The sequence below is a fragment of the Procambarus clarkii genome, chromosome 10, assembly GCF_040958095.1.
Source record: "Procambarus clarkii isolate CNS0578487 chromosome 10, FALCON_Pclarkii_2.0, whole genome shotgun sequence".
In the NCBI taxonomy this organism is placed as follows: domain Eukaryota; kingdom Metazoa; phylum Arthropoda; class Malacostraca; order Decapoda; family Cambaridae; genus Procambarus; species Procambarus clarkii.
In genome coordinates, this window is record NC_091159.1 from 30,897,009 (window position 1) to 30,910,095 (window position 13,087).

Genomic DNA, 13,087 nt, shown 5'->3' on the forward strand with positions numbered 1-13,087 from the left:
GACTGCTATTCACACATGCAGGTGACTGCTATAAGACAAGCAATGTCGTGTTGTGTTGTTGCAGCACCCATGAACTCTTCAGCAACTTGGTCTACAATGGAGCCATCCCAGCTGGATTTTTTGTGGGCGTTTGAGGATGGTGGTTGAAGTGATAGGCCTGTATTAGAGGCCTACTCGGTGGCACAGCGTATAAAAGTGGGATCGTGAACGCCTGCCAGCTGATGTAAGTAGGCAGGTAGAATTGGCCCAGAAACATAATTTAGTACCATTAAGGTCGCCAGACCAATATATATATATTAATATTATTATTTATTTGACTTCATCCAACATCCACTATCTCCCGAAAACACTTCCACAATTCTTTCTTCAGGTACTTGTCTCCTCTACTCTCACCATGTAATTCCCTCTCAAAATTTTGTAAATTTTTAAATCTAATTCGGCTGAAACAAAAGCAAATACATAATACTGTTAATAGGGGCAGATAAAAGAACATATTATCGCCCTGTCGTGTTTAACGAAGGTCGTTAGTGAGAGTGCAGGAGTGAGGACGTCTAACGAAGCTGTCTTGACAGGACTTCAGAAGCAGTTTCAACAGTGACGACAAATGGGAGATGAGGGTGGGGGGGGGGGAGATGATGGGAAGAGAAGATTGGGGGTGATGGTGTTGGGACATAGTGGCAGGTTGGGGGAGGGGAGGAGAGTGAGAAGGGGGGGGGGAAAGGTATAGAAGGTGAGGGAATGGGGGGGAGGGGAAGGAGAGGCAGAGTAGCGGAGAAGTTTCATTAAAAAGATCCAGTATTTTTAAAACAGAGAGGCAGCGTCTTTAGTATAGTTAACACAAAATAGTCATTAGTCATTAATATTACGACTAATACGACATAAACGAACGTGTATATAAACATTATATATATTGTATGTGTGTAAATTATATTGTATATGTGTTATTATATGTGTCTATATACAATTATATTGTATGTGTGTTATTATGTGTCATTCCTTCTGAAGATGTATTAATATTCGAAAGTACTTAAGGAAATTCCTGTTTCAATTCTTCGTCTGACACCGTCATATATATATATATATATATATATATATATATATATATATATATATATATATATATATATATATATATATATATATATGTCGTACCTAGTAGCCAGAACGCACTTCTCAGCCTACTATGCAAGGCCCGATTTGCCTTATAAGCCAAGTTTTCCTGAATTAATATATTTTTTCAAATTTTTTTCTTATGAAATGATAAAGCTACCCATTTCGTTATGTATGAGGTCAATTTTTTTTTATTGGAGTTAAAATTAACGTAGATATATGACCGAACCTAACCAACCCTACCTAACCTAACCTAACCTATCTTTATAGGTTAGGTTTGGTTAGGTAGCCGAAAAAGTTAGGTTAGGTTAGGTTAGGTAGGTTAGGTAGTCGAAAAACAATTAATTCATGAAAACTTGGCTTATTAGGCAAATCGGGGCTTGCATAGTAGGCTGAGAAGTGTGTTCTGGCTACTAGGTACGACATATATATATATATATATATATATATATATATATATATATATATATATATATATATATATATATATATATATATACATATTATATATATATATATATATATATATATATATATATATATATATATATATATATATATATATATATATATATTTATAGTTTACACAAGTAGAGTAAGAAAGCCACACACGCGAGCATACTTGCCCTCCAACAACGCGAAGGAATGAATGTGAGACGATTCCCGGTGCTTGCAAGCAGAGACGGCGGAAAAAAGAGCAAGGAAGCACTTACATAAGTCATGTGGGTGTAGCGGCCCCGGAGCGGCTGTTGTGTTTTCGCTTTAGGAACAAGTTCCTCTTCTGTCTCAAATGTTTACCAGCTGTTACAAGAGTATTTATTGAGCCTTTTCGTGTGGGGTAGAGCATGCTGTCTGTGAATATGTGAACGTGTGTGTGTACTCGCCTAGGTGTACTCACCTAGTTAAGCTTGTGGGGGGGGGGGGTGAGCTCTGGCTCTTTGACCTCGCCTCTCAACCGTCAATCAACTGATGTACAGATGCCTCCTGTCTATCTCCCCTTCTTGTATATCGGGAGTCCATGAGGCGCTTTCCAAATTCTTGGCAGTTCCCCTGTTGCCAGTGATTCGTTATTCACTATGGAGAGTGGCAGGCACAGTGCTTCTGCTCCTTCCTTTAGTATCCAAGGGGAGATTCCATTTGGGCCTATGGCCTTTGTCACATCCAAGTCTAGTAAAAGTTTCCTTACCTTCCTTCTGGTAATCTCAAACTCTTCTAGTGGATCCTGGTTAACTATTCCCTCTCTTATCTTTGGAGCTTCTCTTTGCTCTAAAGTGAAGACCTCCTGGAATTTATTATTCAGTTTCTCGCACACATCCTTGTCGTTTGTAGTGAATCCCTCTGCCCCTATCCTTAATTTCATTACTTGCTACTTTACTGTTGTTTTTCTCCTGATGTGGCTGTGCAGCTATTTAGGTTGAGTCTTTGCCTTGCTTGCGATGTCATTTTCGAATTGCAATTCTGCCTCTCTTCTCAACCTGACATCTTCATTCATAAAACTCTGGAATCCTTCTCTGCTCTCAAGTGTCCTGTCATTTCTATAGTTTCTCCATGCCCTTTTACTTTGCTGCTTAGCTAGCCTACATCTCTGATTAAACCATGGGTTTCTCATCTTCATTTCACTGTTTACCTTTTTGACCCGGACAAACATGTTTGATGCGTCCTTATACTTATGTAGTCCATCATGTCTTGGGCCGTCTTCCCCCTGGGCTCTGTTTCATATGTTATATCTGTTATATTTTTTTATCTCCTCATAGTTTCCCTTTCGGAATGCCACCCTATTGTTTTCAGTACCCCTGGCCTGGAGTTCAATAACCCTTCTTCAACCAGGTACTCAAACACCGGTACACTCTGGTCGCACATTCCTATTGAGGCCTCAAAACCGATTTCTCTTATGTCAGAGTCGTTCAGAGTGAAGACTAGGTCTAATCTCGCTGGTTCATCGTTTCCTCTCATCCTTGTGGGTTCCCTGACATGCTGGCTTAAAAAGTTTTTAGTCACCACCAGAAATAGTTTGGCTCTCCACGTATTCTCGCCTCCATGCGGCCAGTCAATCCCTCCGTGATTGAAGTCCCTCATGATGAGCAGATGGGATCTATTTCTACAGGCAGCAGAGGCTGCCTTCTCAATTATAGTGTTAATTGCCATGTTGTTGTTGTCATACTCTTGACTGTAATCTCCGAAACGCACATGCGTTGCTGAGCCACAGCAACACGTAGATAAAGAGAGAGCTAAAAAGATATTAATTGATAGCGAAAAATGATTGATATAATTCTATTAAAAGATTGATACCTAAGAAGCAGTATACATTGTATTTTCAATATTTTACCACATCGCTGGACACTTGGAAACAAATTGAATGATAAATCTGCGAACAGAGGTCCACTTCCCATCTGTGATCTAGTTACAACGTCAAAATAACTGTAACCCAAAGAAACCTCTTCCATGTACCAGCCATAAGCAGAATTACTGAATACTTTTAGAAAAGTGAGACCCCCAAAAAATAAACTTGCCAGACGGTTTCAGACATAGAAAAAGACATATACATAGAGATGGGTTGAAAGATACTTGGACACAGATGACTCCAAGTTTAACGCCTAACATGTTCAGAGTGAGATTTCTAATCATATTTACAGACATAAGATTTCAGGTATATATACACTCATATGTAATGTTTTCAGTTTATGGAGGTAGTTATATAGACAGCAAGGTGGTTCTCAACCAACTGGCAGTTAAATGCAGTTGTTACTTTGATTGCAGAAAGACAAGTGAAGAAAAATATGATTTCAGTGATTGTGCGGGGCTCGAATCCTCCTCATGATTACTACCGATTATCTCTATGCAACGTTCTTCTCATTACAGAAGTTATTGGTAATCAAATTAAAAAGAGATCCAATTATATCTCCAGGCCCAGATGCGTTCAACAATCTTGGCGAAATAAGGAAAGGAATTCTGATTCAATAATTTGAATATTCAATAAATCTGTCAATATAATACTACTATTACTACTACTACTACTACTACTACTACTAATAATAATAATAATAATAATAATATTAATAATAATTGACTGTGTCGGGAGACAGGCAGTCAGTATATGCATACAGTACATGTTGGGATTATATCGAGGTCACTTTCCCCCAAGAATAAAGGCACTGACCCTCCCCAGGATGCAACCCCTACAACAAGCTGGTAAACTCCTAGGTACCTATTTACTTCTAGGTGGACAGGGGCATTAGGTGATAGGAAACGCGCCCAATAATTTCTGGCCGACACGGCACACGAACCTGAAATTCTCGATTACGAGTCGAGAACCAACCCGACTATATTGAATCCAGCGGGTCCTGGTAATCCAAATATAGAATTTGTTTTGACTGCCTGGAAGGTAGTCAACGTGGTCCAATATTAAATATTGTAGGGGAGGGGAGGAGGAATTTCATGCTGCAGACTATCGACTGATCAACCTGACATCAATAGTGCGAAAGCTTGTTGATGCTATATTAGCGAATTCAATGATAAAATAATATCTATGCTTTTGGTTATTTAAAGGACTGTTACCTAATTTCTTGCAAGGGCGATCTTATCTCACAAATCTGACAACCTTCTACAGAAGCGTATTAGCAGAAGCTGATAGCAATAACGTATGTTATCTATCTTGGCTTATTAAAGCCACAGAGACTGTTTCTCCAGAAGAGGCACATCCAGGCCCTTGACACCGGAAGGAAAGTTCTCAACTGGGTCAGAACCTTGTTGATGGAAAAGAAGCATGGCTTTACCGTCGCCGGGGTGACGTCGAAGTGGAGAAATATCACTTGTATCATGGAGGTAGTTTTAGACCTTTATTGTTCACAATATATTTCGACAAACTAGATATTAGGGTGAACAGTAATATCAGTGTCCAGATGACAAGGCAACCGAGCGAATAACAATCTCAGGTCAAGATTGAAGGGAGCTCCAGGAAGGAGCTCCGCGTATTGTAAAACTTGCCACGAACGTTGCAGATGGAGTTTAATGTTATTAAACGTTAAGATATTACTTCAGTGAATAGCAAATTAAGTTGTCAAAGAGACTTCAGGGCAGTGACCGGTAGTGCCCTTAGGTCTAGATAGTAGTGTAGCTACGCACTGAACAAAGCAATAAGAAGGATATATTGCCATAACATTTTCTTTTTGCAATAAACAATAATGCTCTATGTAATAATAAGAATGGTTAATTTATAAGCAGAAGCATTAGCAATAAACGAACATCGTCCCGCAGTAATGCCGGTCCCTGGTCAGAGTCCACCCAGACCACGGCCTCAAAATTCTGGTCACCGCATTACAGAGGGGGAGGTCGATGCCCACGAGAATATCCAGTGTTTGATGTACAAACTGATCCCTGGTTTTTCTGACCATCCCTACAAGGAGAGGTTAGGGAAGCTCGGCTTGCACTCCCAGGAGAGGCGCCCGGCGAAGGGAGACATAATCGGGGTCTTCAAGTGCATGAGAGCTATCAACAGTGATAAACGAGGTTTAGAAACTATCAAAACCAAGTCAGAACTCCTGGGTATGGATGAATACTTGAGAAGGTCGATTTCATGAAGGATATGGAGAAATACTGGTTTGAGCAACAGAGATGGGGTGGAGGGGGGGGGGGTGAATTGGAAAGGGATTGAAACTATCAAGAAAAAGCGCAGTGCTATATAATTGTAATTGTCATTACAATTATATAGCACTGGGAATGGGCCAGGATAATGATTTGGGATGGGACGGAGGGAAGGAATGGTGCCCAACCACTTGGATGGTCGGGGATTGAATGCAGCCCTGCATGAATCGAGACCGGAGCTCTACCGTCCAGCCCAAGTAGTTTGCCAGAGAGAGGGAGGGAGGGAGGGAGGGGGAGGGGGAGGGGGGTGATAATAAAAGAGTGGAATATATTAGCGGATAACCTCATTGAGAGTGTGGTGTAACTAGACATAAAAATAACCTCAATAAATATTAAAAAAAAAAGATTGGTTGGTTCTAAATTGACCAACATGCCTGGTGCGGAAACTACTTTTCATCTGAATGAAATCCCAACCGAATGAGCCCAAAGGAAATCAAAATTATGTTCAGAATTTTGCTACTTTTGAACCTGATCTTAAAAGACTGAGACGAACAAAGACTCAATGGGCTGATGGAAGCATTTCTTCCCTGTGACAAAACTGAGCGAGAATTTTCTCTCTCTCACTCTCTCTGCCTGCATCCCTCCTCCCTCACTTGACACTCCTGCGAGCCCTCTGACTGCTCACTGTTACACTGACAAATTAATCTGTCACAAGTTAGTACACATGCGAGCTGAAACTATATAATTCATTTTAGGCTGGTGTTTGTGTTTTTCATTCATAAAAGAGAAGTATTTAAAATATAACAACATCGCTTTATTTTCAATAAACTATTTTTTATTTTAATTTATATATAGTGTATATGTGTGTGCGTGTGAGAGTGTGAGTGTGTGTGTGTACTTACCTAGTTACTTACTTAGTTGTGCTTGCGGGGGTTGAGCTCTGGCTCTTTGGTCCCGCCTCTCAACGGTCAATCAACTAGTGTACAGGTTCCTGAGCCTACTGGGATCTATCAAATCTACACTTGAAGCTGTGTATGGAGTCAGCCTCCACCACATCACTGCCTAATGCATTCCATTTGTCTACTACTCTGATACTGAACAAATTCTTTCTAACGTCTCTATGGCTCATTTGGGCACTCAATTTCCACCTGTGTCCCCTAGTGTGTGTGCCCCTTGTGTGTGTGTGTGTATTTACTATTTGTATTTAATATTTGTGTCTGAAGAATCGAGCTATTAGCTCTTGGACCCCGCCATTCTAACCAATCTATTTTTCCTGTTTTATATCTACTACGTTTATTTTTCTCTAACACACACACACACACGCGCACACACACACACGCGCACACACACACACACACACATATCTCAAGGAAGCAGCCCATAGCAGCTGTCTAACTCCCAGGTACCTATTTACTGCCAGGTGAAAAGGGACATCAGGAAAGAAAAACTGGCCATTTGCTTCTGCCTCCGCCGGGAATCGAACCCGGGCAATTAGGACTACCTCCCCTGAGTGCTGTTCACTCAGCAGCGAGGCCCCTTTGTGTGTGTGTGTGTGTGTGTGTGTGTGTGTGTGTGTGTGTGTGTGTGTGTGTGTGTGTGTGTGTGTGTGTGTGTGTGTGTGTGTGTGTGTGTGTGCGTAGATACTCAACTGCTTATATCTGCAAGATATAACTTCAGCTCTTGAACCCTGCCTTTACAGCCACTAGTTGTCTAATATAATGACACCGGACTTATTTTTCTATAATTTCAACTTTTGAAATTATGAATGAGCGTGATCATGTCACTGAAATACGAAGGTGTGAAAGAATACCGTCGTTCATTCCACTGAATAAATAAGAAATGTAATAATAAATCAAGTTTTGTCAGATGGGGAAGTCATCTTGGGGGTATTTTTACTCACTAACTCACGAAACTCTGTGGAATCACCGACTACCGCTGCCGCCCAAGAGTAACAAGAGTCCAGGAGTCCACACTGAGTCTCCTTCGATCATTTGAGCATCCGAACACCTTTGTCTCCACCAGTCTCCCTCAGCAATAAAAAGATAACAAACAAAACTAAAGGGAGTACTTCCCCCTCCTCCCTCCCCTCCCACCCTGCCGGCACCCTTCTGATGCCCACATCACCTCAAGACGTCGCCTGCCCAACGCCTCACGTCTTATGAGAAAGACTTGTGGTGAATATAGGGAACTCACATCTGCAAAAACCTGTCGTCATTATCCACAGCTGAATAGGCGAGAATTCTCTCTCTGTTACATATTCTCAGGTGACCCTGCTCCAACTCTCAGTTGATCACTCTACGCTCAATTTCTTATAAAGTTCAAGAACTTGCCAAAAATACTTACTGGCCCAAGAGTTTTCATATCTGTTGAGGCAAGACGGAGAACACCTTATTCTTAAAACTATAATATTTAATGAGACAAAATTCAGTTATATCAAATGACGATGACACCTCAACCCTTCAATACTCCATCTTATTAAATATTCTATTTAGTTTATGAACACAATCTCTGCAATCAGAACATGCTCTTACTTAATATATAGCGAAAGTGGCGAGTCCGAGCTTATATTGCTGAAACCATCTGACATTGCAAAATTGTGACGTTGCACAGAACTGCAGCTATGATGAAGCAACAATCTACAGGCTACTATAGATCTCTCTCGACAACGCAGTCGGGTGGTCAAATATTGAATACGTTTGTCACGTTGCCTAATAGCCACGATGGATCTGAGTGGATATCACTTTGAAGCTTGACTGCTACATTAAAGAAAACATCAAAATCTCTCATTTTCATTTTCACTGCGACAGGCATACACACACTCATGCACAGACATACATACACTCATACACAGACATACACACACTCACACACAGACATACACACACTCACACACAGACAAGCACACACTCACAGACACACACACACACACTCACAGGCATACACACACTCACACTCACTTAACTGGATAAGGGAGTACCTAAGCAACAGGACACAACGAGTAACCGTGAGGGGTGAGGTCTCGGAGTGGCGGGGAGTCACCAGTGGAGTCCCACAGGGATCAGTCCTTGGACCTATACTGTTTCTGATATGCGTAAATGATCTCCCAGAAGGAATTGACTCGTTCCTCTCGATGTTTACTGATGATGCAAAAATTATGAGGATCAAAACAGAGGAGGATAGTATGAGGCTACAAGATGACCTAGACAAACTGAAGGAATGGTCCGACAAAGGGCTACTAAAGTTCAATACAAGTAAATGTAAGGTAATGAAACTAGGAGGAGGAACTAGGAGGCCAGTCACTGGATACCAAGTGAGAGATGAAGTCCTTCCCGAAACGGACAGAGAGAAAGATCTAGGAGTTGATATCACGCAAAACCTGTCTCCCGAAGCCCACATCAAAAGAATAACATCAGCGGCCTATGCGAGGCTGGTTAACACTAGAACTGCTTTCAGAAACCTGTGTAAGGAATCCTTCAGAACCTCGTATACCACATATGTAAGGCCAATCCTGGAGTATGCAGCCCCAGCATGGAGCCCATGTCAAGTCAAGCACAAGACAAAGCTGGAAAAAGTTCAGAGGTATGCCACTAGGTTAGTCCCAGAACTAAGAGGCATGAGTTATGAGGACAGACTACGTGATCTAAACCTCACGTCGCTGGAAGACAGAAGAGCTAGAGGAGACATAATCACCACATACAAAATTCTCAGGGGAATTGACAGAGTAGACAAGAATGGATTATTTAACATGGGTGGTACACGCACAAGGGGACACAGGTGGAAGCTGAGTACCCAAATGAGCCACAGAGACATTAGAAAGAACTTTTTTAGTGTCAGAGTAGTTAGTCAATGAAATGCATTAGGCAATAATGTGGTGGAGGCTGATTCCATACGCAGTTTCAAATGTAGATATGACAGACCACAGTAGGGTCAGGAATATGTACATCAGTTGATTGACGGTTCAGAGGCGGAACCAAAGAGCCAAAGCTCAACCCCGCAAGCACAACTAGGTGAGAGCACAGCACAAGCAGTAATAAACACAAGAGTCATCCCCGAGCAGACATGTTCCCTACACCCTACTCACGCCTGGTCCCTCATCCTCTCACTCCTTGTACGACCTACACTCTTGCCTCCCTGTAGGTGTACACTCTCCTACAGTCATCCCAAAGCTAACTTTTCTTCAACAGAAAGTGTTAACTTAAGTATATATACATATATATATATATATATATATGTATATATATATATATATATATATATATATATATATATATATATATATATATATATATATATATATATATATATATATATATATATATGTCGTACCTAGTAGCCAGAACGCACTTCTCAGCCTAATATGCAAGGCCCGATTTGCCTAATAAGCCAAGTTTTCATGGATTAATGTTTTTTCGACTACCTAACCTACCTAACCTAACCTAACCTAACTTTTTCGGCTACCTAACCGAACCTAACCTATGAAGATAGGTTAGGTTAGGTTAGGTAGGGTCGGTTAGATTCGGTCATATATCTACGTTAATTTTAGCTCTAATAAAATAAAATTGACCTCATACATAATGAAATGGGTAGCTTTATCATTTCATAAGAACAAAAATAGAGAAAATATATTAATTCAGGAAAACTTGGCTTATTAGGCAAATCGGGCCTTGCATAGTAGGCTGAGAAGTGCGTTCTGGCTACTAGGTACGACATATATATATATATATATATATATATATATATATATATATATATATATATATATATATATATATATATATGTAAAGTATACTTTCTTGGACCAATCCTTAGATATTGTGGCTGGTGACATCCGACACCTCTCTAACGAGCTGGTAAATAGCCGCCGCGCAGTGGGAAAGTCGTCAGTCGCTCTTGGCCAATGGAATCACATACAACTCCTCCCTCTCCCTAGTAATGACGCCCTGAGGTCGGGTTCAACAAGCAGTTACGCAAGTACTTGTTCTTACTTGTACATCTTTGGCGGCTTTGTTTACATTTATTATATAGTTTATGAGCTTCAAAGCATCAGAAGTCTGTTTATAACAACATTTGGATGCTCATCAATTGCTAATAGCTCTAAACAAAACATCCAAAGATTGATAAAAGATATACAGGTTTCGTAAAAAGATGCTTGTTGAACCCGACCCTGGAGTTCAGCACGATAATTTTTGTGCTGAACTCCAATGTCTTACGATAATTTGCTGTCATTCAACGGGCCAGCAATAAGATTAATAGGTGTTATATGATGTCATTTTACACTTATGATCATGAACACTGAGTTAGTTTAATATACGAAAAGAATCTTACATCAAACTGTGGGTCTTAGTGTGTGTGTGTGCTCGTCGTCTGCTACGGCGCTGAGGTGCCCCCTCCCCTGAGTAATGTCCTCACACACACCTGGCTGCCTTGAACGACAGCTTTCCAGACGAAGTGTGGGTGTTAATCACAGGTGATTTTTCTCACTGACACACCATATAAGCGCCTCCTCCTTCCTGGGGAAGGAAGACCACTTGTGGGTCACTCCATCGTGCCTGCTGCCACGACGCCAGACTGGCAACACTGCCCCGGGGGGTACAAGGGTGATGCCCATGTACCCCCAGAAAATAACAAGGACATTCTGCCGTTGTAGGCTCAATTTTAGTAGGTAAAGCCGAGACACGCAGTTTCGCGTCCATCTTCCTCAAAGTTCACACTCGAGTGGGGTTTTAGCCAATCACAGGTCTCTACTTCAGCCACTTCGGCGTCTCGATCACTCCCTATTGGCTGTCGCAGCCAACATGTAGAGATCAACAAAGGCCAAATGCTCGTTAATCCCGCCGCCAAACCCCCTGTTTATGAATGAAAAACGGTTTACACACGACTCACACAACCCGTCCCCGACTCTAGTCCATTACATCCAGCGGTCAACCCCACAGACGCATTCATAATTTTTTACATGCTGTTCATTCAAAATGGGAATCTTCTCAAATATAAATTAATACTATAATATATTAGCATATTGTCAATATATAGGTTAGGTTAGGTTAGGTGTTTACGTTCTGTTAGCGATTATTTGTATTTGTAGTACGTGGGTAAAGCACTTAAAGCGTTGTGGATCGAACAAAATTCGTCAGTGACGCACTTGTTCCGGAAGTGTTCGAACGTGAGTCGTGTGTAAACCGTTTTTCATTCATAAACAGAGAGTTGGCGGGAACATGGAATCACTTTTGGGTCTTTGTTTGGAGGACGGGCTGCGCGACTCACAACTGGTGACGTTCGGACAGTTCTCCGTTGACGACCTCTGTTCGAAGCACAACGCTGTAAATGCTTCACCCACGTACTTCTAATACAAATAATCACACACAACATAAAGACCTAAACCTAAACTATACATAGAACTTTAATGTATAATAACATTAATATATAAATAATTATATAAATTAATATATAATTTAATATATAGAATAAAATATAAAAGCACCCTTTTTAATGCCCAATACGATAAAACAAATGGATTCACCTTATTCTCACCAAGGTAAGAATTTAGTCTTTACCTGGGTCAGCATAACTCTGGCCTAGGTAAGGACGGAGTCCAAGGTGGACAGGTGAGACATAACAGCTGTTAATGCCTGGTGGTTCATGAATACTGTGGGCTTACTCATGTCTACATTTGCCCGAGGGACCAAATCTCGCGGTGGTCTTGTTAGAGAACATATAAAACATATGCTGGTGAAAGAGTTTTTCACTTCATCTAAAGATTTGATGTATTTTTTGCAGTTGGACTGCAAGTCTTGCACTGACCCCTCATGCAATACCTTAGGGAAGGATATCCCGGCAAACACACAGCGTAATTGTCCCTATTTATCGCTTGTTATAACTTGTAATAAAGTTGTTACATTTTGTATAACGTTGTTATGACGGATTAGAACTTTGTTACTACTTGATATATTGGTTATTACATGTTGTTAGGTGTTAAAATTGTATGTAGCTTGTTCCTCGTGTTAATACTTCATTAACTAATAAAGTTAACTAGTTTATAATATACTACCGGAACTCTAAGAGATCCCGGTAGTACAATCGGGTTCGTTCTCGACGTACAATCGAGAATTCCGGGTTCGAATCCCGGTCGGGACAGATGTGATTGGGCACATATCGTGGGCGGGGTCAGGGGGGGAGGGGGGATCCCGATATAAGCCTAACGTGTATGAATACACTCTGGCTTTCTGTCCCCAACACAATGAGTTATTATTATTTTTTTATGAAGAAGTCCCTCCGCTTGTTAGCTCTGCAAGGTAACTTGTCAAATAAAAACAACTTGAAGCATCGGGGATTGAGCACCGACTGTGCAAGAAGCGAGGCCGTCGCTGTTCTTACCTCTCCAAGTGCCAATAGTTTCTTC

The 13,087-nt window shown here is 41.0% G+C and overlaps 1 protein-coding gene across 1 annotated transcript in view; it reads right to left on the bottom strand.

The window, feature by feature from the left end:
- Nucleotides 1-319: 319 nt before the first annotated feature.
- Nucleotides 320-13,087, bottom strand: part of LOC138363272 (uncharacterized) — a 28,121-nt gene continuing 15,353 nt past the window's right edge. Inside the window, exon 3 of the mRNA XM_069322283.1 lies at nucleotides 320-440. Within this exon, the coding sequence (XP_069178384.1) occupies nucleotides 320-440 (121 nt within the window). The remainder of the gene's footprint in view (nucleotides 441-13,087) is intronic.